Source organism: Rhinatrema bivittatum, chromosome 1 (assembly GCF_901001135.1).
Source record: "Rhinatrema bivittatum chromosome 1, aRhiBiv1.1, whole genome shotgun sequence".
NCBI lineage: Eukaryota > Metazoa > Chordata > Amphibia > Gymnophiona > Rhinatrematidae > Rhinatrema > Rhinatrema bivittatum.
The window spans coordinates 406,297,649-406,325,241 of NC_042615.1; the positions used below are offsets into that span (position 1 = coordinate 406,297,649).

A 27,593-nucleotide genomic window follows, 5' to 3' on the forward strand; every position below is an offset into this window, starting at 1 on the left:
CTGTTATTGTGATATGCATGCTTATTAGCATAAGGTAACACCCCCTTTTGGTATCGCATGCGATATTGGAAAATGAGGCCCTTAGAGAAGATAAGGCCATTGTGGAAAGGTTAAATGCTTTCTTTGCTTCGGTGTTTACTGAAGAGGATGTTGGGGAGGTACCCCTAATGGAGAAGGTTTTCATGGGTAATGATTCAGATGGACTGAATCAAATCACGGTGAACCTAGAAGATGTGGTAGGCCTGATTGACAAACTGAAGAGTAGTAAATCACCTGGACCGGATGGTATACACCCCAGAGTTCTGAAGGAAGTAAAAAATGAAATTTCAGACCTATTAGTAAAAATTGGTAACTTATCATTAAAATCATCCATTGTACCTGAAGAATGGAGGATAGCAAATGTAACCCCAGTATTTAAAAAGGGCTCCAGGGGCGATCCGGGAAACTACAGACCCGTTAGCCTGACTTCAGTGCCAGGAAAAATAATGGAAAGTGTTCTAAACATCAAAATCACAGAACATATAGAAAGACATGGTTTAATGGAACAAAGTCAGCATGGCTTTACCCAGGGCAAGTCTTGCCTCACAAATCTGCTTCACTTTTTTGAAAGAGTTAATAAACATGTGGATAAAGGTGAACCGGTAGATATAGTATACTTGGATTTTCAGAAGGCGTTTGACAAAGTTCCTCATGAGAGGCTTCTAGGAAAAGTAAAAAGTCATGGGATAGGTGGCGATGTCCTTTCGTGGATTGCAAACTGGCTAAAAGACAGGAAACAGAGAGTAGGATTAAATGGGCAATTTTCTCAGTGGAAGGGAGTGGACAGTGGAGTGCCTCAGGGATCTGTATTGGGACCCTTACTTTTCAATATATTTATAAATGATCTGGAAAGAAATACGACGAGTGAGATAATCAAATTTGCAGATGACACAAAATTGTTCAGAGTAGTTAAATCACAAGCAGATTGTGATAAATTGCAGGAAGACCTTGTGAGACTGGAAAATTGGGCATCCAAATGGCAGATGAAATTTAATGTGGATAAGTGCAAGGTGATGCATATAGGGAAAAATAACCCATGCTATAATTACACAATGTTAGGTTCCATATTAGGTGCTACAACCCAAGAAAGAGATCTAGGTGTCATAGTGGATAACACATTGAAATCGTCAGTTCAGTGTGCTGCGGCAGTCAAAAAAGCAAACAGAATGTTGGGAATTATTAGAAAGGGAATGGTGAATAAAACGGAAAATGTCATAATGCCTCTGTATCGCTCCATGGTGAGACCGCACCTTGAATACTGTGTACAATTCTGGTCGCCGCATCTAAAAAAAGATATAATTGCGATGGAGAAGGTACAGAGAAGGGCTACCAAAATGATAAGGGGAATGGAACAACTCCCCTATGAGGAAAGACTAAAGAGGTTAGGACTTTTCAGCTTGGAGAAGAGACGACTGAGGGGGGATATGATAGAGGTGTTTAAAATCATGAGAGGTCTAGAACGGGTAGATGTGAATCGGTTATTTACTCTTTTGGATAGTAGAAAGACTAGGGGGCACTCCATGAAGTTAGGATGGGGCACATTTAAAACTAATCGGAGAAAGTTCTTTTTTACTCAACGCACAATTAAACTCTGGAATTTGTTGCCAGAGGATGTGGTTAGTGCAGTTAGTATAGCTGTGTTTAAAAAAGGATTGGATAAGTTCTTGGAGGAGAAGTCCATTACCTGCTATTAAGTTCACTTAGAGAATAGCCACTGCCATTAGCAATGGTTACATGGAATAGACTTAGTTTTGGGTACTTGCCAGGTTCTTATGGCCTGGATTGGCCACTGTTGGAAACAGGATGCTGGGCTTGATGGACCCTTGGTCTGACCCAGTATGGCATTTTCTTATGTTCTTATGACTAATGACATCAGTAAAATCCTCAAAAAGCATTGGCATATCTTACAGATGTTACCAGTATTCAAAGACAAAGAAATTATGATTGCAAACAAGCGTGACAAAAATTTAAAGGACCTTTTGTCACCATCCTCATTACCTATACAAAGACCAAGAGATATTAAACCAGCAGGACACAGACTGTGTGGAAGGTGTAGCGTGTGCAATGTTAATTTGAAAACTACAAGCATTAAAATAGGTACAATGGGAAAAGAATATTTTTTGGAATGTTTCACAGACTGTAGGAGTGATGGAGCAATATACGTGGCCATTTGTCCATGCAAAAAGATGTACATAGGCAAGACCATCAGACCTCTGCACAAACGCATAATTAAGCATAAAAGCGCAGTTAATAGAAAGGTCGATGGTAAACCATTAGTAGCACTTAGCATTGAGGCAGGACATAAATTTGAAGAGTATAGATTTTGTGCCATCTAGAAAGTTAATAAGAATTGGAGAGGAGGGAATTTTGACCAGAATCTGTTGAGAATAGAACAAAAATTCATTTTTTATTTTAATACAATGTCACCTTATGGCCTCAACAATGAGATAGATTTTTCTGTTTTTTTATGATTCTCCATTTTTTTATGATATTCCGCTTTTTATGATGTTTTATTTGTATTTTACTATTCATATTTTATCAATACCTAGTTTTTATTTATTTTAATCTCATTGGTCAGACATATGGTCACATTGTTTTTCATGGTTTTTACTGCCTCTATTTTTATGTGCACAAATATGGTTTAATTTTAATTTTGTGGTTTTAAGCAATTCTATGTTTTTATGGTTTTTACTGTCTCCTCCTTTATGTGCACGAATATGGCTTTAAAGTAATTTAATGTCCCTCACTATGGATTTTATCAATTTATGATTTATGATTTATCATTTTAATGATATTCATTTTAATGATATTACCTCCAGGCCACCTTTTTTAAAAAAATTCTCTGTTATACCTATCAAACATTCAGGACTTAGTATAATGGATAACCTTCTTCTGTTGTTCAGATACGTGGGAATTTATTTACTCATTTATCAAGTTATATGATCAACATTTGATAGTTCTCTTGATTCATATTTTTGTAATTGTGTTGTTTTTATGCAATCACTTGTATTTTCATATTTATTCTTGTGCCGGTTTTATCATCCATTTTCCCATAATTGTTTTTGTGCCATTTTCTTTCTTTATTTTTTTTATCTAGAATTTTAATTTATGTATAAATATTTAATTTTTTATGTATGTGATTAATGCATGGAGGTATGTCTCCTTACAATCAGCCCGCACCGGTGTTTGAGAATTTAGCGCAAAAAGGAAGTATGAAAGAGTCAGCTTGACGCACAGCCCGGCATTTCCGGCTGTAAAATTTAAGGCTCTGATTGTCTAAAGGCTGGTATCTATTCGGCTGAGTTCCTGTCCGAAGTGGAACTTGCCGCTGAAGTGTTTGCACTGGCATTCGAGTGGAGGTGGTGTGTCTTTGGATGTAGTGAGAGGAAATGTGCATGATAGCGGTTTTTATAGTTTGTTTGACAGTTTTTCATGCTTTTAACTTTTAAAATTGTTTGGCTCAATTGATATTTATTTATGCCATATTTATTCTTTTAAGTCTTTTCTGAGATTAGATGTATAGTGCACAGCATTTAAATGCAGCGGGATTAAATCAGCGTTGGTGTAGCTAAACCACGGGTTTAATCGTTTTGAAGGTACTCTTGCTATTTTATGTTTTCATTTGTGAGCTTTGTATTAAGACTTAGCAGTTTTTAAATATAATTTATGGTGTCACTTTAGAGTTATAGTAACCTTGTTTTACATTAAGTCTAAGCCTGCATGTCAGCACTTAAACCATTAGTTGTTTTAGAGCACTGCTTTTCTAAGTCCAGATAGACATCTATGTGATCCATTGTTTTAAGATACTTTGTTTCAGTGAGTGGTTGTAATTTGTTACAGTATTCATCACTGTCTGTCCTGAAGGCAATTGTTTAAACATTTCTAAAAGAGGCTGAACTGCTGCATGGAGACAAACCACCGGCATTACACATAATAGGTATTTAAAAGCTGTTCAATTATACATGGATACAGATATAGGCACATACGGATTTAGATAATTTTTTCTTATATAAGAATTAAACTCCTTTAAGTCAATTTAGACCATGCCACAACAGTTTAGACATTATGGGGCAGATTTTTAAAAAATACGCGCGCTCGTACTTTTGTTCGCGCAACCGGCGTGAACAAAAGTACGCCAGATTTGAAAAGATACATGCGTAGCCACACATATCTTTTAAAATCCGGGGTCGGCGCATGCAAGGCTGCGCAAAATCGGCAGCCTGAGCCACTCAGCCGGAGCCACGCAGCCTGCCTCTGTTCCCTCCAAGGCCGCTCCAAAATCGGAACGGCCTTGGAGGGAACTTTTTTTTTGTCCCCCCACCTTTCCCTCCCTTCCCCTATCTAACTCACCCCCCTGGCCCTACCTAAATCCCCCCCCTACCTTGTTCAATGGAGTTACGCCGCTGGCAGGCGTAACTTGCGCGCGCCGGCTGGCCAGGCCCCGACACAGGCCGCTGAGTAGGGGCACTCGGCCATGCCCTCGGAACACCATGGACCATAGACACGCCCCCCAGACATGCCCCCGGACCGGAGACATGCCCCCAGAGCGCCCATTTTAGCAAGCCCTGGGACTTACGCGCATCTTGGGGCTTTGCGCGCACTGGCGGTCTATGCAAAATAGGTGCGCCGGTGCGCAGGGCTTTTAAAATCTACCCCAAGTGCTGTCTAGTGTTAATAATTCTGTCTGTATTTTAGATTTTATATAATTTATATAAATTCATTATTTTTGTTTGGTGTATATGTTTATATTCACATGTACATGTTTTTATATGTGTTTGTATTTGTTTTGTTTTGTTCTGTCAGCCCCTGAAGCAGCTCAAAGAGCGAAACTCGGCCTGAGTCGGGCTTTTTATGATGTTTTGTGCAAAATAAAAGAACTCCTGGTGTTCACCGATCCTCTTGTTTTGGTCGCAACTGCTGTTTTGGATCGGTTTCTGGTTTGCTTTTTTGCATATTCCAGAAGGCCCTGTTGGTGCTCTTTTTTTTTTTTTCAATGCTCACAATTATTCCAGTGCCCTGCTTATGCCTGCTCACCTTGCCTCGGATCCTCCTGCATGTGTCCCCAATTTCCCTTTACCTTAGGAACGCAGTAATATGTGTAACTGCTTGGGTGACTCCAGTAGTCCACTAGACATCTCCGTTGGGGTGAAGAAACTGGATCCCACTGCTGCTACCAAATTATGTCCCAAGGTAGTCAACCCGAGAAGATCCTAAGCCTTGGCTATAGTCAGCTCCTCACTTTTGGAAGCTGTTCCACTCTGCAGGACTCTCTAGCAAACAATTCTTCCTGTTGTAGATGCATGTCTTAATAACCAGTCCACCTTCATGGAGTGCGGCATGTAGCAGTCCCTTCTATTTTCATCTCCTTCTCTGTTTCTGCCTCCGGGCAATCCACTTCCATGTCCTCCTCCCCTTCCGTGGGGCTGGCTCCCAATTTAAGCTCTCCAGCATCATCTTGAACTTCTTCCTTCCTAATCAGGGGCTCAGCTGTGTGCATCCACTCCCTCAGAGTCGCACCTCCCAGTGTATGGCCAGCCCCCCTCTCTCTTCCCATTGGTCTGTCAGTGGCACTAAGAGCCTGGGAAGCGTAGTCTCCCTCCTGTTCCTTTGGGTCCTTTGCTGCCTGAATCTGCCTCTCCCTGGGATAACAAAATTACCCCAAAAATGGTGTTTACAATATAAATTGTTTTATTACAACACATATCACATAACATAAATTATCACATAACACTTAACAAAATATCATACTAAAACATGACCCCTACTAGGACCTAGTTTTGACGACCACACTCATCTTCTTCAGGGGATATGCCAATTAAAACCATGTAACAGTTACAGTGTATTATTTCACTTCAATAGATCACCATTGACTTCCTCAACATGAATATGGAGACACCATCTTGTATGGTTTCCCTAATGCCTTAAACATCAACAACTTGAGAAAATCCTCCTAAATCTCTCTTTTCACAGTAGCATATATATAGCGTTCATTGCTGTTTTATGCTATATATATGCTACTGTCTCCGTGTTCATCTTGAGGAAGTCAATGGTGATCTAGTGAAGTGACATAAAATTAGGTCCTAGTAGGGGTCATGTTTTAGAATGATATTTTGTTAAGTGTTATGTGATATTTTATGTTATGTGATATGTGTTGTAATAAAACAATTTATATGGTAAACACCATTTTTTTGGTATTGTTACATGTGCTGGCCCTCCTATGGGTAGCGTCAACCCCACCTCGGCCCAAGGGTCCACTTCTGGCGCAACAGGTATTTTTGGTATTAATTGGCAAATGGTGTAAAAAATGTTGGTTACCCCTTAGCTAGTGCCAAGAAGGTCTCCCTGGGATAATCCAGTCCAGATTTTCCTTTCTAGGTAAACAATGAAACTCATTCACACTATGCAAAGCACTAAAAATAGCATGCATTGTAGTATCTAAAAAATAACCCTAAACAAACCCTCTTTTTTTTTTTTTTTTTTTACTGTGGGTGCTAGTCATTTGAAATTTATAGCAAAATGAATCTAGGCCTTAAACTGGCCAGATTTCTTGGTTAAACTCCAGGTGCACTTGAGCTTAGATGAGGCTTTTTATTATTGATGGGGTAATCTGACCAATTATACAGCATGACCAATGGGATAATAGACTTTGTTTTCCCTCTTCAGTGAAGGTATTTTGCACATTGCATACTGAGTTACACAATGCAATACTGCTGAGCAGATGGTTGGAGGTAGCCACAAAGACAGACACAGAAAGAAAAGAGAGAGATTAATAATACTTAATGAGAGAATTGTACAAAGAAACTGGTAGTATTAAAGTCTGAATTTCTTACCCTGTGTTTATCTCTCATTTTATTCGGCAGGAGTCACTGCTATAAAGATACTGAGACACATTGTTGGGTTTGCTTGCCTGTTTTTCATCAGAATTAATCCATAAGCCCTGATGCAAGTAGAGATACAAAAGACCATCTATGTTGCACATTTTTGTGTTAGCCCCTACTGTCTTGGACTACCTTCTATGCATTGCATTTTATATGGTTAGTATTAAAATCATTCACAAATATCACATTATATGATAATTATGGTAACATATATACATGTAGTAAGCATAATATAGTAATCCCTCAGAATTTAACCCTTGGGATATTATTGGCCTTTCTTAATATTTCTAATTATATTGGTCTTCTGTTTGGTATATCATAGAATGTCCTATATCAATTTGCTTGTCAAGGGGATATAAATTTAAGTCATTCTCCCTATTCTCAGAATTGAAAATACATGCTTGTCTGCACATTTTTTTTTCTTTATGCCTATTTCCACATTTTTAGTGAGAAATCCACTAGATTTTAGTAGATACGCGGCTCCGCGCGTATCTACTAAAATCCAGCGTACTTTTGCTTGCGCATCAGGCGCAAGCAAAAGTACGCTGGATTTTAGTAGATACGCGCGGAGCCGCGTGTATCCACTAAAATCCTGGATCGGCGCGCGCAAGGCTATCAATTCTGTATAGCCGGTGCGCGCCGAGCCACGCAGCCTACCCCCGTTCCCTCCAAGGCCGCTCCGAAATCGGAGCGGCCTCGGAGGGAACTTCCTTTTGCCCTCCCCTCACCTTCCCCTCCCTTCCCCTACCTAACCCACCCACCCGGCCCTGTCTAAGCCCCCCCCCCCTTACCTTTGTCGGGGGATTGCGCGCTGGGACGCGACCTGGGGGCGGGTCCGGAGGGCACAGCCATGCCCCCGGGCCACCCCGGGCCATAACCACGCCTCCGGGCCCACCCCCAAAACGCTCCCGGCACGCCCCCTAAACGCAGCGCGGTTCGGGCACGCCCCCCAACATGCCCCCGACACGCCCCCTCCGAAAACCCCGGGACTTACGCGAGTCCCGGGGCTCTGCGCGCGCCAGTAGGCCTATGTAAAATAGGCTTACCGGCGCGCAGGGCCCTGCTTGCCTAAATCCGCCCGGATTTGGGCGGATTTAGGCGAGCAGGGCTCTGAAAGTCCGTCCCTTTGGGGTAGATTTTCAAACAAGGCGCGTTGGCGTACTTTTGTTGCCGCTCCAGGCGCCAACAAAAGTACGCGGGATTTTAGTAGATACGCGCGGAGCCGCGCGTATCCACTAAAATCCTGGATCAGCGAGCGCAAGGCTATGAATTCTGTATAGCCGGCGCGCGCCGAGCCGCGCTGCCTACCCCCGTTCCCTCCAAGGCCGCTCCAAAATCGGAGCGGCCTTGGAGGGAATCCTCTAATGCCCTCCCCTCGTCTTCCCCTCCCTTCCTCTATCTAACCCACCCGCCCGGCCCTGTCTACCCCCCCCCCCCCTTACCTTTCTCCTGGGATTTACGCCTCCCGGAGGGAGAAGTAAATCCCCGCACGCCAGCGGGCCTCCTGCGCGCCGGGCCGCGACCTGGGGGCGGGTATGGAGGGCGCGGCCACGCCCCGTACCCGCCCCAAAACGCTGCCGACATGCCCCCGAAATGCCACGACGACCGGGCCCGCCCCCGACATGCCCCCGACACGCCCCCCTCGGAGAACCCCGGGACTTACGCGAGTCCCGGGGCTCTGCGCGCGCCGGTGAGCCTATGTAAAATAGGCTCACCGGCGCGCAGAGCCCTGCTCACCTAAATCCGCCTGGTTTTGGGCGGATTTAGGCGAGCAGGGCTCTGAAAATCCGCCCCTATGTGTTTTATAGTCCTGTATGATTCCAATGATCGTGTATTTTTCTAGTACATTTTTAGGATTAAGTTCTCCTTTTGCTAGAAGCAGCTTGGCACCTTGCCGCCTACACATACAAAGTGAAGACATGACTTAAATAAAGTATAGAAAACCACTTATTTGGAGTAAGACATGAGGTAAAGAGTTAACGGTTTTGTATTTAATGCAAGCATCTCTTTACTAGTGCTGAGGGCTGGAGGCAGATGGCAGCTGCCCAGGATTAGTATAGTCAGGACATAAGTTTTGTGGATACACTTTTAGATTTGGGACACACACATTTCTGAAATATGATGTACAGAAGGTTGGATCCTTAAAGGTTTATGTGTCTATAATTTTAGAATTATTTTAAACATTACAGTGGAATGACAGAAATATATTATCATTCAAATAAGAGAAATAACAGCTACTTTACAGGATCATAAATTGGTCCTGGATTTGCTGTTAATTGTACAGGAGGCCCTTGCCATACTCTTCAGAACTCAGATGGTTGTCAGTGTTGTATAGAGGTTACAAACCATACCCTTATAATTCTTAATTTAACCAAGCATTTAGAAGACAGTTATAATCTACCCCTGACTAGTTAGCTGCACCAGAATGGTGAAAGTTTTGATCTGTATGGGAACAAAAATATTAATCTATTTTCTCTTAGAATTTGCATGTTGCATTACAATGGCCTTTATTACAAAGCATTATTGTTTGTCTCATGCCCATTACTATATATGGACTAACAATTAGATCAAAAATTGAGATAATCTATTTGTCTAAGAGATAAGGATGGTGAAGGAAGGTGCAATATTAAAAACCTAGCCTTATGCCCAACACCCTTTCTAAACTCCAGCCTACATTAGGCCCCATATCTGTTACTTTATGTTGTTAACCCCTTTATTTTTATCCAAGTTCACTTTACCTGTTTATTGTAAGACATCCTCTTGTCATGGTTATTGTTTAGAATGTAAACCGACTTGATTAGTAATTCTGTTACTGGAAAATCGGTATATAAAAGTGCTAAATAAATAAATAAATAAATAAAGACTAGTATTCAGAGTCTAGCGCAGGATGCCTCCCTAACAACCATAACTAGGTCATCAATCCACCGAGCTATGGTTGGCTATTATCAGAGTTATGAGTGCAATCAGAACACCTAGATTCTGAATTAAAGCCAGAGAAAATGAGAATATAAGGAACTGCATTGGACAGGGTTGTTTGCATGGCCCATGGACAAAGAGCAAGCAGCTGGCTCATGGAGATCCTGAGCTCATATAGCCTTTCATTTTTCGAGAACATCACAGACAGGAAGGCCTATGAGGAAATTATTTCCTTCTTTATTTCTATCTTTGTTATTGCAATTTTTTGCCTTGATTAATCTATGTAATGCTTATTGTTATGTTGTTTTCTTATTATTGATATTCAGTTTGATATGATCTTTGCTGATTATACAATTTTTTTTACCAATTTTTACCATATTTACTAAATTAAGTTTTGGTTTTATAAAATTGTATGTGTGGTTTCTATGACATAATATACCACCACTCAGCCCACTTTTTACAGAACTCAACACTGTATAACAATATACATGGACCACAAGAACCTCTAACATCTATGCCAAGCTCAGTGCTTTTGTGGCCCTCCAAATTCTCGCCTGAACCTCAGGAGGTTGCTGTAGATGGAGACAATCTATATGAAGTCCAAGAGATCCTGGACTCCTGCCTGAGGGGAATAATATTTAATCTCCTGAAAAACTATGGCCCAGAAGAAAACTCTTGGGAGCCATCCTCTAACATACTGTAGAAGGAATTTCACCAATAGTACCCAGAAAACCCATGGTCTCAGGAAGGGGGCATTAGAGGGGGATACTCTTACATTTGGTGGTTCTTGGGCTGCTTCCACAAACCACTGCCCTTACCTCCCCAGCTGTGCCATCCTGATGGGACCCCATCATGGCTGGATGCCACCAGCTCTCCCTGCAGTGAAACACCGCAGTCCAATGTGGGAAGATGCTGCCAGCAGTACAGATGGTAGGATGCTGCCAGGTCCATCCAGTTGGGATTCTCCTTAGGCACATGTGAACTTGTCCTCATTTCTTTTAAAGGGTGTATAGTAGGAAAAGCCCCGCGATGACTGCTGATGACCTCACACACCAAGCCCTATAAAGGCCTCTTTCTCACCTTTCCTCACTGCCTCAGTGACAGGTCCAGCTACTCTCTAGTAGTGTGTATTGCTTCCCTGCATTCCAGCCTGTCTTCAGTTTTTATCCAGCTTAGCTTCATCTTTCTTGCCCACTTATTCTTGCCCTTGCCTCCCTCTGATCATTGCCTGAACCTCAAATACACCTGACTGCCACCTGCCTATGACCTTAGCTAACTGTGAACCTCCTCTTCTGCCTCCAGCAAAGAACTCACCTAAGTCCTGCCGGTCCCGGCACCCAAAGGCTCAAACCGAGGGGAACATGGACTAGTATAGGTGAAGGTCCTGACCAGTCTCTGCTTCGCCTGACCAGGATCTGCCTGCCACCAGTGAGAACCTGCAGGGCTCCTCCCTGCATATGTGGCAAATCTTGTCTCGGCCCAAAGGTCCACAGATGCAATAGTAGTCAGGAATGCAAAAATTAGTTATAATGGAAGAAAACATACAGGAAAACAGAGGGGGTGGACAAGACTTTTTTTTTTTTAGGTATGTTAGTGATAGAAGGAAGTGCAAGAGGGGGTATTGTGAGACTCAAAGATGAAGGGGATGTATATGTAGAGGCTAATGAGGAAAAAGCAAAGTTGCTTAACATAGTTTTGTTCGGTGTTCTCTGTGGAAGATTCAGGAGAGGACCACATAAAACAAACACAAATAAAATTATAAGCAAGGTATACCGCAATCGATTTTCAGAACAGCATGTTCAAGAGAAGTTAACTAAACTTAAATTAGAAAAAAGCAATTGTTAGGATTTGTGGGTATGTGGGCCCTGGGCCGAGGTGAGAGATGGTACCACCCACGGGGAGGAGCACTGTGAGCCTCACCATCGGAAGGCATGGTCTCAGCTGCGGATTGCGATGGGCAGCAGAAACTGGAGAGAGAGAACAGCAAGAGCAAGCTGAAAAGGACAGGAGGACCTAGAGAGGGTGGCCCAGGAAGGGGAGCCATGGAGCGTCAGCGCAGGGAGCTGACGTCAGAGAAGCTCAGGTGTCCTTGAGTTCAATAGCTCAGTGGGGTGACACTGCCCATGGAGCACGGAGTGTAATATAAAAGTCTTACAGACACTGAGATGCCACAAAGTCTGTACAATGGGGTATACCCAAGGAGGAGTCCTCTGTAGAGATGCTACGGTAGTGGTCCACAGAGCGGGGTACACCGGCAAGGGTCCCTCTGTAGAGATGATACAGCAATGACCCACAGCGCGGAGTACACCAATGAGGGTTCCAGTGAGATGATCTGGTAATGATCCGCAGAGCGGGGTACACCGATGAGGGTCCTCGGTAGAGGCGATACGGCAATGGTCCGCAGAACAGGGTACACTGATGAGGTTTCTTAGTAGAGATGATATGGCAAAGGTCCGCAAAGCAGAGTACTCACTTAGAAGAAGTAGCAAGAGTTACAGGGTAGCCCCGGGGTACGAGGCAGACAGCAGTCCTAGGAACAAGGCCCTCTGAGGAGCGGATAGCCAGAGACAAAGGAAGGGCCCCCGAGGAGCGGGTTCCCGGGACATCTCATGCCAAGGTAGCAGGAGCTGGAACTGGAAGTCCGTAGTGAGCAAAGCAGATTCAGCAATGAGGGAACTCGTTGCCAAGACGTAGGCAGACAGGGCCAGCCAGCTTAAGAGTCCAAGGTGAATGACGTCATCCTAGGGGGACGCCCGGGAGCGCGCGTGCTTAAGGTGCCCCGAGGGTAAGATGGTGGTCTTCAGCATCCACGCTGTCCAGGGGGACCCGGGAACTGAGGCAGGCAGGCCGGCAATAGCTGGCGGAGGCCGCAAGACCTCCCATAGAAAACAGTGCAGAGAAGAGAGAGGTGAGCAACAGCGGTCGCAGCCATCTGCAACCAACAGGCGTAACAGCAATGGGGCTGGATTACATACATCCAAAGGCATTGAGGGAACTTAGAGAAATCACCTCTGCTGGCTGACCTTTTCAATGCTTTAGAGTCAGGAGTACTTCCAGAGGACTAGAGAGGGGAAGATGTGGTTTCTATTCATAAAAGTAGAAGTAAAGAGGAAGCTGGGAACTACAGGCCGATGAGTCTAACATCTGTGGTAAGCAAATTAATGGAATCGCTGCTAAAACAGAGTACAGTGGGACTTCCGGCAACGATGTGACGGAGGCAAAAGTACAGGGGGAAAGCTCCGCGGCCCTGCTCCCATGAATTGTTTAAAATAACGCTGTTCCAGTGCTTGTTTTTGCTGCCCTTACCTGAGATACGTTGTGGGAACACTTGCTGAGCCGAACTGCCAAGAAAAGTCGGGTGGGTAATGTGAAAGACCAGCGCCCGTTGCAAATCGGAGCGCCGGCCACATCGCCCACGTGCAGCCAAGATGGCTGTGGCAGTCCCGACAGGGGAACCAGTGCTGGCCTCGGTAGCGGAGGAGGCCCTGCAGAAGATCTCGTAGCATGTCACGGAAGTGCTGGACGGCAGATTATATAAACTCCAAACAGCAATGGAGGACATTAAATCTGCAGACAAGGGGCATTCTAAGAGGCTGGACATTGCGGAAGGCACCATTTTAGACCTGGGAGACTGCTTGGCCACCTCCGAGCGCCATGTGGCGGAGCTCCAGGGCCACCAACGAGAGCTGCTGGCTAAGATGGAGGAGCAGGAAGATAGGGGCCGATGGAACAACTTAAAAATTATCGGCCTCCCTGAGGAGGTGAAGGAGGGGGAGCCGAAGGACTTGGTGGAGAAGTGGCTTCCGCAGCAAGTGGGCCTGGAATTAGCCAGTGAGCACCTTCAGTGTGAACGGGTACACTGAGTACCATGATACACGGGGAGGGTACACTGAGTACCATGATAGTCCGGGAAGGCCGCAGCCTGTCATGGCCCGCATCCTAAATTGGGGCCATAAGACCCAGCTATTGAGGGCGTACTGACAGAAAGGGGCGCTGGAATATAAAGGCCAGTGGCTGCTATTGTTTAATGATTTCTCAGCCAGTACCACGGCACTGTGGAAAACGATGGCTCCAGCCTGTACAGTGCTCCATAAGCAGGGGATCCGATTTGCCTATCCAGCGAAGCTCCGGGTCCAACACAAAAATAAGACTCTCTTCTTTGCCTCCAGGGAGGAGGCGGAGGGATTCTTGGAGGCCCTCCCGCGACAGGATGCAGTGTAAATCCCACGGTGTTCTCTTTGAGTGGACATTTGCTTCTCCCAGCTTAGCAGTCCTGTTAGTTCTTCTACTTTGTTGGACTGGCGGGAGAAGCGGCCCCGACCATAAATTGTGGCCCACGGCCAATCCCATGTGGGCTCCGGAGGCTGTGTATCCAAAATTTCCCATCTTTTTTTCTTCACTGCTGGTGGCGGCCTGCTGGATGTGGAGGTGCAGGGCGAGTTGGGAGCCCTGATCCATTGGCTGGGGTGTTTTTCTTTTCTCCTACCACCCTTGGTTTGTACGGTTCACATGTGCTGGATTGGAGAGCATGGACGGTGAAGATTTGCTCTCATTCTATAAACCCGGCAGACTTACAGTCACTCCTTTTGGGGACTGCATCCATTACTCCCTGTGACTTTCATTGATCTATTCTTCAGAGGCTTGGAGGACTGTGGTGGTATACCTACAGGATCTTATAGTCATAGGGGATAGGAGTGGGGCCGGAGGAAGGGGACCCTAGTCTGGATGGTTAGGATTGGGCCTACTCTGACCCTCTGGGAGCAGTGGGGGGTACAACTGTTGGTGTGGCAATTTATATGCTTGTTTGGTATGATTTTGGATGTGTGTGTGGGGGGGGGGGGGGGGGACGACTAGTGCTCAATGAGTTAGAATTTAGAATTTATGGTGCCAGGTCTTATATTGTTTGCATTTTATTCTCTGAGACCTAGGCTGGGAGGCCTTGGGGATACTGTTGTAGGTGAGACTTGGGGCCTAAGCGGGCTCTGGGTCATTATTTTTCTGCCTTCCCAACATTATGGCGCAGGTTGAAATTGTTACTATGAACGTGGATGGCATTCATTCCCCGATTAAACGGGCCAAATTTCATCCTATGTTTAAGTGTATGAAGACACAGGTGGCATTTTTACAAGAAACTCACCTGGGGGATGGGGAACATGCTAACTTACAGAGAGACTGGATGGGCCAATGTTACTACTCCTCCTATAAACGATGCCGGGGGGGGGGGGCGGGGTTTGCCATCCTTGTTCATAAAAGCTTGCTGTTTCAGCTTGTGTGTACATGTCGGGATGAGGAGGGCTGCTATGTTATAGTGGTGGGCACACTGTATCATAGTAAGATTGTTTTTTGTAACGTCTATGCCCCTAACATATATTCCCATGAGTTCTTTGCTTCCTTGATAACTGTATTGGCCGACTTTTCAGATTATAGTTTGGTGCTGGGTGGGGATTTTAACACTGTTGCGAATAAACTTTTGGATAATAACCCACCCAAACCTCTAAGTGGGTCCGATGGGGCTGAGGGGATCAACTTCCCATGGAAGGAATTGTACTTGATAGACGCCTTGCGGGTGCTGCACCTGCAGAAGCGGGATTTTATGGTTTTTTCTCATCCCCATCACACTTACTCCAGGTTGGACTATTTGTTGGTCTTGGATCAGTGCTCCCCCAGGGTGCAGGCTGCTACTATAGGGACCATTTCTCTGTCGGATCATGCTCCTGTGACAATGGTCCTTCAGTGGGATTTGGGGGGTAAAACCTTCCTTTTCTTAGCGCATGTGGCTTAATCTTTATTTGGACAAAGAATTCCAAGGTTATTTGATGCGCTGCTGGAAGGAATATGTTGACTGAAATATTACCTCGGAGGTTGCTCCTACAATGGTGTGGGAGACTGGGAAGGCGGTAATGCGGGGGCAGTAATAGCATATGTGGCAAAGAGAAACCGCCACTGTAACGCTGAAATTTTAAGACTTACTGAGGACCTTAACATCCATATGGCAAACCTGTCAGCTGACACTAAAGCTCAGGTAGATAGGGCTAGAGAAGCGCTCAATAGTTTATTGCATCAGAGAGCCTCGAAATCCCTCTGCTAATATCAGTACCAACTATACAAGTATGGTAACAGGGCCAGCCGACTGATGTCTCATCTGGTTCAGCCTCGGGGTCAACGGGCTTCAGTGGTGGGTATACGAGATAGGCAAGGGAAACAACAAACTGCTCTTGATGGAATTGCAGTGCGGTTTCTGGAGTATTATACGTCTCTATATAGCCACAAGCCTATGAGAATTGAGACGGCAGAGACACTGTTTAGTGGGCTTCAGTGGCCACGGTTGACGCAGGACCACCTTGCTGCTCTAAATCAGCCTATCACTACGCAGGAAATCTATGCAGTGATTCAGAAACTAAAGCTGGGTAAGGCGGCGGGGCAGGATGGGTTTGGGTTGGAATTTTATAAAATCTTATGTTTTAGTATTTTGTCCCCCTTGCAGTCCTATTATGCTGACCTACCGCACACTAATTCCCTGACAACGATTTCCAACCAAGCGGTTATCGTAGTCCTACCAAAACCGGGTAAGGACCCCTTGGAGGTTGGGTCCTATTGCCCCATATCTTTGTTAAATGTAGACATCAAAATCCTCACCTCTGCTCTCTCTGCTAGGGTACACACGAGGACCAAACTGGATTTGTGGCGGGCTGACAAGGGGTGCTGAATGTCTGCCGCTTGCTAGCGGTGCTTAGCTACCAAGGGGAAGCGGAAGCACTGGTCTTAAGCTTCGATGCCGAAAAGGCTTTTGATTCTTTATCATGGGAGTATATGTTTTGGGTGCTGCAGCAGTATGGTTTCATGGGTATTTATTTACAGTAGCTGCGTATCCTTTACAATAATCCGAGTGCCACCATTTTGCTAAACAGAACGTCCACGGGGCTCTTTTCCATGGAGTTCAACAGGGCTGCCCCCTATCGCCCTTAATGTTTGTTTTGGCCGTGGAACCTTTTGCTACTTGCCTTAGGAAGGAGCGGGCCATTAGCTGGATTAGTGTAGATGTGCATCCCCTAAAACTGGCATTGTTTGCCAACGACGTCTTACTTTTTGTTGGTAGACCACGTACTAGTGTGCCCGCTATAATAACCCTGTTTGATCAATTCCATCTGGTGGGAGGCCTAAAAATCAATATAATAAATCCGAGGCGTTAGCCTTAAATGCCAGTCTCCCGGACACGTGGGGCGGACCATTTACCTTTAGGTGGGCTCCAAGTAAAATCAAGTATTTAGGGGTCTGGATCCTGCGGGACTTGAAGCATTTATATACCTTAAATATCTCCTCCTATATTGCTCGGCTGCAGTCCTAATTGGCCCTTTGGCAACCATTACTGCTCTCCCTTTTTGGAAGATGTACCTTAGTCAAGATGGTGTTGGTGCCTAAAATTCTCTATCTTTTACATATGGTTCCCTGCTGGTTGACGGTGGGTGATGTCCAGTGCCTGCGCTCCAGCATACAGCGCTTTTTATGGCGGGGCGGAGAGCGTGCCTTGCTTACACTGTATTGGAACACCCTAGGGAGCAGGGAGGGCTCAATGCACCAGATTTCTGGCTCTACAATGTAGCCTGCCAACTCCGGGTTTGTAGGTGAGTGGGTCACGGGGTCCTACCATTACTGTGATGCAGGGATGTTGGCCTGCATGATAGCCCCGGGGTCTCCCTTGAGTCTTCTTCAAATCACTGTGAGGCAACGCCAAACTGTGAACTACCCCCATGTGCTGTTGTACCCTTGTATAAAGGCCTGGAGCTGGATGCGCCGGTTGAGTAACATGACCGTGGTTAGGTCCTTATTGCTTCCCTTTTTGTGTAACCCAGAATTTCTGCCGGGCTGAGACAGTAGCCCAGTATTTCAATCTTGGGCGGATAAAGGGGTAATGTTTGCTTTCATTTGTTTGATCCTGAGTCTCATATCTTGCTGGACTTTGCAACCTTGGCGCGCACTTTTCAAGTGCCTATGAAGAAATTATATGCCTTTCTCCAAGCCCGCCATTACCTGCAATCTTTTGCCTGGCTGGCTGCCGTGTTGGAAGCTGAAATGAAGTTTGCAAACGCCATCTTTGACACTGCCTGTTTAGCAAACACTGTTGCGGGCTGGAAAAAGCTGGGACAACAGTATCGCGCCATTGACTACGCCACCCGTTTGGCTACCCGTTGGTCTACAGCTATGAGTTCTCCTGTTACTGTGCAACAGATCTCAGCCTGGGTTACAGCTCTTCATAAAACGCTGCCTGAGTCTTCCAAATTCTCGAGTCCTCGCCTGAGTCTTCCAAGTTCCTCGCGTCATCATTTAGTTCCTCGTCTTGACATGTTCCTGCCCTCAGTCTTTGTCTGGCCTCATGCACTCGTCATTCCCAAACAGCGGGTCCAGAAGGGCTACCGAGTGGCCAGCATTGCATTGATGGGTCTCCCTTATGCATGTAGGTCCAGTGGAAGTCTGAGCCTACCTTGTACCAGTTCCTGTGATGTTCCTCGCTCAGCCTTGTTCCAGCTCTAGCCTGTGCTTGGATAGAGCCTACCAGAGCCTCGCCATGGTCCAAGGGCTCACATCTCCCCAGAGCAAGCAACCACACCCCCGCATTTGCAACAACATGTAGCATCGAGGAAATGATTGCACTGGATAACCAGCCCCTACAGATCATGAAGTACAAGGGATTTAAGGGACTGCTGCACCTGTTAACCCCCGTTACAAAGTGCCCTTCCAGATAGCATTCAGTAGACAGGATATCCCTGCCCTGTATACTCATTGCCATGGATTTTCAGAAGGCGTTTGACAAAGTTCCTCATGAGAGGCTTCTAGGAAAAGTAAAAAGTCATGGGATAGGTGGCGATGTCCTTTCATGGATTGCAAACTGGCTAAAAGACAGGAAACAGAGAGTAGGATTAAATGGGCAATTTTCTCAGTGGAAGGGAGTGGACAGTGGAGTAGGGATGTGCAGACCAAAAGTTTAAGTTCATAAGTCCATAAGTCAAAAGGGGGTCCCATTTGCGGTCAATATGGACATATGGAGAATTCCATAAGTTGAGTCTATGTCCATATGTGCAAATAAAAATTTAAACCCCTCACCCGCCTTAATCCCCCCCCCCCAGACTTACCAAAACTCCCTGGTGGTCCAGCGGGGTCAGGACGCCATTCCTGAACTCCTTTGCAAGGAGCACGTGACGTCGGCGTCACGTCGGAGTGACGCGGCGTCACGTGATTCCCCTCGGGTTCGCTCCCGGAACCCTCGTTGGGGCCAAAAGTGCCTTTTGGGCCCAACGAGGGGTCCGGGAGCGAACCCGAGGGGAATCATGTGACGTCGGCGCCACGTCAGAGTGACGCGGCGTCACGTGATTCCCCTCGGGTTCTCTCCCGGACCCCTCGTTGGGCTCAAAAGGAACTTTTGGCCAGCTTGGGGGGGCCTCCTGACCCCCCCAAGCTGGCCAAAAGTGCCTTTTGGGCCCAACGAGGGGTCCGGGAGCGAACCCGAGGGGAATCACGTGACGCCGCGTCACTCCGACGTGACGCGGACGTCATGTGATTCCCCACGCGTCCGCTCCCGGACCCTCACGGAACTTTTGGCCAGCTTGGTAAGTCTTGGGGGGGGGGATTAAGGAGGGTGAGGGGTTTAAATTTTTATTTAGATCAACAATCGCGATTTCCAACGTATTCAACATAGCTATGTTGAATAAGTTGGAAATCCGATCGTTTAAGCCTCATATTTTTTTTAAGTTAAAAAAAAAAAATAAGTTGCGTTTTCCATTTAAGTTCAAAACGAATGTACACCCCTACAGTGGAGTGCCTCAGGGATCTGTATTGGGACCCTTACTGTTCAATATATTTATAAATGATCTGGAAAGAAATACAACGAGTGAGATAATCAAATTTGCAGATGACACAAAATTGTTCAGAGTAGTTAAATCACAAGCAGATTGTGATAAATTGCAGGAAGACCTTGTGAGACTGGAAAATTGGGCATCCAAATGGCAGATGAAATTTAATGTGGATAAGTGCAAGGTGATGCATATAGGGAAAAATAACCCATGCTATAATTACACAATGTTGGGTTCCATATTAGGTGCTACAACCCAAGAAAGAGATCTAGGTGTCATAATGGATAACACATTGAAATCGTCGGTGCAGTGTGCTGCGGCAGTCAAAAAAGCAAACAGAATGTTGGGAATTATTAGAAAAGGAATGATGAATAAAACAGAAAATGTCATAATGCCTCTGTATCGCTCCATGGTGAGACCGCACCTTGAATACTGTGTACAATTCTGGTCGCCGCATCTCAAAAAAGATATAATTGCGATGGAGAAGGTACAGAGAAGGGCTACCAAAATGATAAGGGGAATGGAACAACTCCCCTATGAGGAAAGACTAAAGAGGTTAGGACTTTTCAGCTTGGAGAAGAGACGACTGAGGGGGGATATGATAGAGGTGTTTAAAATCATGAGAGGTCTAGAACAGGTAGATGTGAATCGGTTATTTACTCTTTCGGATAGTAGAAAGACTAGGGGGCACTCCATGAAGTTAGCATGGGGCACATTTAAAACTAATCGGAGAAAGTTCTTTTTTACTCAATGCACAATTAAACTCTGGAATTTGTTGCCAGAGAATGTGGTTCGTGCAGTTAGTATAGCTGTGTTTAAAAAAGGATTGGATAAGTTCTTGGAGGAGAAGTCCATTACCTGCTATTAAGTTCACTTAGAGAATAGCCACTGCCATTAGCAATGGTTATATGGAATAGACTTAGTTTTTGGGTACTTGCCAGGTTCTTATGGCCTGGATTGGCCACTGTTGGAAACAGGATGCTGGGCTTGATGGACCCTTGGTCTGACCCTGTATGGCATTTTCTTATGTTCTTATGTTCTTATGCTCACATGAAAGTACAGGTGGCTAAGGTGGAGAGAGGTAGCATCCATTTCACCAGCAATATCTGGATCAGCCAGAAAGCAACACACAACTATTCCTCCCTGATCGCCCACTGATAACAGCTGACTGAGATGGAGCAGGCAGCAGTTCTACGGAGGTGGATCAGCAGAGTGATGAATATCAGCCTTTCCTTAGTCATTATATTAGAAGCAATCAGAAAGATGATTGAGGGTGGTAGCTACACTGGAGAGACAGGGCTATTGTTCCTGGGGAGATTTATTTTTTTACAGGCAGTAGTGTTGATATGAAAAAGGCAGTAGAAAATTGTGGCTGTCAGGGGATTGATTGTTTCTTTTTATTTTTTTCCAATTCATTTATGAGATTTGTTACATATACATGCAATCAAAAATCCACGTAATGAATCAATAATGCAATCAAAATGCAAATAGGTACAAATCTAAGAAATAATGAAATAAAAAAGTCCATATATATAAAAGTAAATAAGGGGAACACTTAAGAAAAATGTAAGGTTCATACAGTATTATAATAGCACTGACTAAATGTCCAAGTGGTACCACCTGACCAAATAGCACTTAACTGTCCTGTATCTTATCCAACATAAAGGTTTCTAAATGGAGGGGGTCAACAAAGATAAACTTGTTCTTCAGATAAACAACCTCACACTTGTAGGGAAACTTCAGGAAGAAGGAAGCCCCAATTCTAATAACACAAGATTTAAGCTAAAGAAAAAACTTCCTCCTTTCCTGAATTTCCCTGGAGGTGTTGGGAAAGATCTGGATCTTCTGTCCACAGAAAAGATTATTTTTAAACTTGATATATTGATAAAAATAGAATCTGTATCAGAATCAAGTACAAATGTAACAATAAGAATGTTCCTACTTACAATTAAGTCTGCAAAAAAAGAGAGAGAGATGTATCAGAGCTATCAATAGGAGCTAAAATATCAGATGAACCTTCTACGGTATTCAAAATACTCCTGGAGTCTGGCATATAATAACAATTAGAAATCAAAACTTTTTTTCATCAGAAAAAACCTAAAATTTCTAGTACATATTTGTTATTTATTTATTTTTAATGTATATTTTATTGCATTTTCACAAATGTTATCAGCATTAGCATGCTTCTGAAATCAGGACAAATGGTATATCAATTTTTAAACAGAAAAGACAGTATACAAGAAATAATTTATCCATTATTCTTGTTAAGAAGGAAATCAGGAGATTCAAGATATAATAGAGTGCAATATAACAAAATCATATCACTTTCAAGTAATACAGGAGAGATTGGATACACATACCCTATATATACTGCTAAACTCTAACTAGTCTCCTCAGGAGGTTATTTATTTTTTTTATTTTTTTTATTTAAACAGTTTTATATACCGACAACCGTTTGCACATCGTGTCGGTTTACATGTAACTTAGTAACCAAAGTATATATAGGCATTGCCTTTACAAAGAACAGAGAACACTAAGACGCAGTAAAAAAGCAAAGGCTAGATAAATTAGTAGAAGGGATTCAACTGGGAGTAACATAGGTAGGGAGCGGGGAGAGAGTAAAAACAACAACAAACAAGAGAAGGTTATATACAGAGTTCCACGATGCATTCGTAGGTATTGCTGGTTCTTGTCTGGGGGAAAGAAGACGGGAAAAGGGGCTAGTGAGGGTAAATGTTGGAAGTAGGTCAAAGAGGGGGAGGGTCAGTAGGCGAGGATGAAGGGGGGTAGGCTTGGAGAAAGAGCCAGGTTTTGAGTTTCTTTTTGAAAATGGGTGTGGAGGTTTCAGTGCGTAGGTCTAGAGGCATGGCGTTCCAGAGGGTGGGGCCGGCGAGAGAAAGGGCTCTGTTGTTTGTGGAGATAAGTCTAGTAGATTTTATAGAGGGGGAAACTATAGTTCCTCGTAGGGAGGAACGGGTTGGTCTTGTGGAGGTGCGAGGTAGGAACGGTGGGTTTATCCAGTTGCAATGTTCATTGGTGATGCTTTTGTGAATGAGGGTAAGAATTTTGTATATGATGCGTGATTGAATGGGAAGCCAGTGGAGATCAATGAGAGTGGGAGTGATGTGGTCTTTCTTATTGGCATTTGTGAGGATGCGTGCGGTGGCGTTCTGAAGGAGTTGTAAAGGATTGATGTAGGTGGCAGGAAGGCCAAGGAGGATAGAGTTGCAGTAATCAATTTTCGAAAAAATAATAGATTGGAGTACAATACGGAAATCAGAGAAATATAGAAGGGGTTTGAGTTTTTTAAGGGTTTGTAGTTTGAAATAGCAGTTACTGAGGATAGATTTGATGTAAGGTTTGAAGTTGAGTTGGTTATCAAGTATAACACCCAGGTTTCGTGTATTGGATGGGAAAGTGGTAGAGGAGAGGGTAGAGGGTATGGGTGTTGATGAATGTTTGGAAGAGATGAGAAGGAGTTCAGTTTTTTGGGGGTTGAGGGATAAGTGCATGTCAGTGAGGAGCTGGTTAATGGAGGCAAGAATGGTGTCCCAGTTTTGGAGTGCGGTGAGAATGGAATTTGTGAAAGGGATGAGGATTTGCACATCATCTGCATAGATGAAGTGTGTCACACCAAGGTTGGAAAGGAGGTTGGTGAGAGGGAGCATATAAATGTTAAATAGGGTGGAGGAAAGGGAGGATCCTTGGGGGACACCACAGTCGAGCTTTATAGGTGATGATTGAATGTTGTCAGTGAGGACTGTGTAACTACGGTTTTGGAGGTATGACTTAATCCATAATAGGGCAGTGCCGGAGATTCCAGTGCTGATGAGAGTGTTGAAAAGGATGTTATGATTGACGGTGTCAAATGCGGCAGAAATATCCAGCATAGCAATGAGATAGGAGTTGCCAGCGTAGGAGTTGCCAGGGTATCCGTTAGGGAGAGGAGTTGCCAGCATAGGAGTTGCCAGGGTATCCGTTAGGGAGAGGAGTAGGGTTTCCGTACTGAGATGTTTTCAGAAACCATATTGTGTTGGTGGGAGGATGTTGAATTGTTCAAGGTGGTCAGAAAGGCGGGAGTTTACTAGTTTCTCAAGGACTTTGGAAAGGAAAGGGAGATTGGAAATGGAACGGAGGTTAGATAGGTTGGAGGGACCAAGGGAGGGTTTTTTTTAGGATAGGCTTGACAACAGCTTGTTTTAGGGAGTTGGGGACCAGGCTTGTTCAAGGGAACAGTTCACAATTTTGGAGAGTGAGGTAGCTATGGTTTTAGGAATAGCGAGTAGTAGTTTGGTGGGAATGGTTTCAGAGGGATGGGAAGAGGGTCTCATCTTTTTTAAGATATTCTCTATTTCCAGAGTTGAGGAAGGTTCAAATGATGAGAGGAAGGTAGGTGTGTGTGGGGTAGGGAGGGTTATATTGTTGGTATTTGGGGCAAATTTGGCAGTGATGTTGGAGACTTTATTCTTAAAGAACAGAGCAATTTCATTGCAGCGTGACTGTGTGGGGGGATCCTGAGGTAACGTCAAATTGGGTTTGGTAAGATTTGAGATTAAGGTGAATAGGGCCTTAGGGTTAAATTGTAGGTGGTGAATTTTCTTGGCATAGTATTCCTTTTTTGTTTTTTGAATAGCATTTCTGTTGCGGTCCCGACCGCTTCCCCTCTGATCGGGCTCAGAACTGCCTACCTCCGCGCCAGCAACCGCAGGTTCCCGCATGGCCCAGGTGCCAGAGCTCTCCCTGCTCGCCCATCTTCCACGTGGTGGACGCCATTGCTGATTCGTCCTTCACCGGCCTCGCGCGCGCGCAAGGACGCCCGTCTTGAGCGTCCTGCTCCCGGAAGCCCGGCTCCGCCTACTCTGATGAGCTCACGCCCAGCTCCCAATATAACCGGCGCCCAGCCGTTACTCAAGCGCCTTGCAACGAGGTTCCCAACTGCTTAGTTGTTGCCAGTTGCGCTTCCTGACCGTCTATTCCGCGTTCTGAAGACCCCAGTTTGCCTCTGACCACGCTTCTGCCTGCTGCCCGCCAAGACTCCGGTTTGCCTCTGACTACGCTTCTGCCTGCCTGCCCGCCAAGACTCCGGTTTGCCTCTGACTACACTTCTGCCTGCTGCCCGCCAAGACTCCGGTTTGCCTCTGACTATGCTTCTGCCCGCTGCCTGCCAAGACCCAGTTTGCCTCTGACTACGCCTCTGCCTGCTGCCCGCCCAGACTCCGGTTGGCCTCTGACTACGTCTCTGCCTGCTGCCCGCCTAGACCCCAGTTTGCCTCGTACTACTCTCCAGCCTGCCAGCCCTTTAACCAGGCTACCTGGGCCGCAATCCATTTTGGGCCTTTCTTCAGTGACTCTCAGACTTTCCTGGTAGGCTTCCGGACTGTTACTGGACTTTTATCTCTACTTCTCACTGCAGCTCCTAAGTCTCAAGGGTTCGGGCCCCTACGGGCTCCTCCCGGGGGGGTCCCGGGCTCCGGGTGAAACCTAGCCTGCTACTGTCTCCGCCTCCCGGCCTACCCAGCCATTGGTAGGCCAGCCCAAGGGTCCACCTTCTACCTTCTGACCTGCCTAAACCGGAACAGTTTGCAAGGCCATGGACTCGGCGGAGAATCCAGGGCTCCAGGCCATCCCGGGGATGGCACAACACATCCAGTAGCAACAACAGTGCATTGATACCTTGGCCCCCACTGTAGAGCAACTGTTCGGCCGCTTGGACACCGCTCCCTCGGTCCCGCTTCCAGCTCTGCCTCCTACTTCAGTATCCAGCCCGGTCTCGACAACCCAATTACCTGCCCCAACACGTTATGCAGGGGACATCAAGACATGTCGAGGCTTCTTGAACCAGTGCTATGTACGCTTCACCCTTCTGCCCGCGCAGTTCCCTTCAGATGCAGTCAAGGTGGCCTACATCTTCTCCTTGCTGGATGGCAGGGCACTGGACTGGGCTTCGCCCATGTGGGAGCGTCAGAATCCCTTGTTGCAGAACCTTCTAGAATTTGTACTGAACTTCCGCCTTGCCTTTGACGATCCCGCACGCGCCAGACCACGGCCACCTCGGAGCTCTTGCACCTTAGGCAGGGGACTCGCTCCGTGGCCGATTATACGATAGACTTTCGAACATTGGCCATGCAGGTTGGCTGGCGGGACGATTGCCTGAGGGGGATCTTTCTGGAGGGCCTAGCTAGCCCTATCAAGGACAAGCTCGCAGGCCGAGATCTCCCGGATGACCTCAATGACCTGATTGATATTGCTGGGAGGGTGGATCGTCATCTACAGCAGAGAGATAAGGAGAATCGCTCCGTTCGCAGAACACCACCACCAACTCCTGGTTCCGCACGGCTTCCAAGTCCCAGGGTACCATCTGCTTCCGCCACGTCCGGAGAACCCATGCAGCTGGGGAGGTCTCCCCTGACCCCTGAGGAGAGAAAGAGACGCCGCTCCTTGGGTCTGTGCCTCTACTGTGGGGGCAAGGGTCATTTTCTCACCAATTGCTCTGAACGTCCGGGAAACGACCGAACCTAAGTCATCATGAAGAGCTACTCCTAGGCTTTGCAGGCTCAGCTCCTCATTGCACCCTTCCAGTGACTCTCAAATATCCCAGTGGGGAACTTCAGACTTGTGCCTTTATAGACTCTGGGGCAGAGGGCAACTTCATCGTCGCCGACCTGGTTGACCAACTTCTACTTCCCACGCAACCCCAGCTTCCACCACTGCGCATTTCTTCCATTCGTGGCATCTTGCTCCCAGGGACCGTTACCTGCTGCATCGGTCCTCTGACCCTCCAGACCGGACTGCTTCACTCTGAGGAGATCTCTCTCCTAATCCTCGAATGGGCAGTGCACCCCCTGGTCCTGGGCCTGCCCTGGTTACGGCGCCATTCACCAGTCATCCAGTGGGATACCTTCCAGCTCACCCAATGGAGCCCCCACTGCTTCACTCATTGCCTACAGGTTCCTCGTCCCAGGAGGCCAATACAACTCTGTTCCTCGCTCCTCCTGCCAGAACCATACCAGGCCTTTGCTAACATCTTCTCCAAAGAAATGTCAGAGATTCTTCCGCAGCACCGGCCTTTCGATTGCCCTATTGATCTACTACCGGGCACCACGCCTCCTCGAGGCCGAGTGTATCCGCTGTCATTACCAGAGACCGCAGCCATGTCTCAATATGTTACCGAGGACCTAGCCAAAGGCTTCATTCAACCGTCTCGTTCCCCCGCAGGAGCAGGCTTCTTCTTTGTGGCTAAGAAGGACGGCTCACTCCGCCCCTGTATTGACTATCGTGGTTTGAATGCCATAACTAAGCGTGATCGCTACCCTCTGCCTCTGATCCCTGAGCTACTGGACCGCCTGCAGGGGGCACGCATTTTCACCAAACTAGATCTCCGAGGGGCCTACAATCTCGTCCGTATCTGGCCTGGGGATGAATGGAAGACGGCCTTCAACACGAGGGATGGGCATTACGAGTATCTGGTAATGCCCTTCGGACTCTGCAATGCGCCGGCCGTCTTCCAAAACCTCATGAACGAGGTCCTATGTGAAATGCTACACTCCCACGTGATAGTGTACTTTGATGATGTACTGATCTTCTCCAAGGATCTGGAGTCTCATCGCCAAAACGTCCGACAAGTTCTGCAAGCTCTCCAAGATAACCACCTCTATGCCAAGCTAGAAAAATGTATCTTCGAAGCCGAGTCACTGCCCTTCTTAGGATACATTATCTCCTCCACTGGCTTTAGGATGGACCCTGAGAAAGTCTCGGCCATAACCAAGTGGCCCCAACCTCTGGGCTTCAAAGCCCTCCAAAGGTTTCTAGGGTTCGCCAACTTTTATAGACATTTTATTCCTCGCTACTCTCACCGAGTCGCTCCCCTCACCGCCTTAACCCGTAAGGGAGCTGACCCCAGGAATTGGCCTGACGC

At 46.1% G+C, this 27,593-nt stretch overlaps 1 protein-coding gene across 4 annotated transcripts in view; it reads right to left on the bottom strand.

Annotated features, from left to right (window-relative positions):
* Positions 1–27,593, bottom strand: part of LOC115091917 (maestro heat-like repeat-containing protein family member 2A) — a 646,218-nt gene that overhangs the window by 189,062 nt on the left and 429,563 nt on the right. For 3 of the 4 annotated variants that reach the window (XM_029602257.1, XM_029602275.1, XM_029602266.1), the window contains one exon: positions 6,870–6,976. The exons of the other annotated variant lie outside the window; for it this stretch is intronic. In XM_029602257.1, the coding sequence (XP_029458117.1) occupies positions 6,884–6,976 (93 nt within the window). In that variant the 3' untranslated portion in view covers positions 6,870–6,883. The remainder of the gene's footprint in view (positions 1–6,869; positions 6,977–27,593) is intronic. 4 annotated transcript variants of the gene reach the window in all.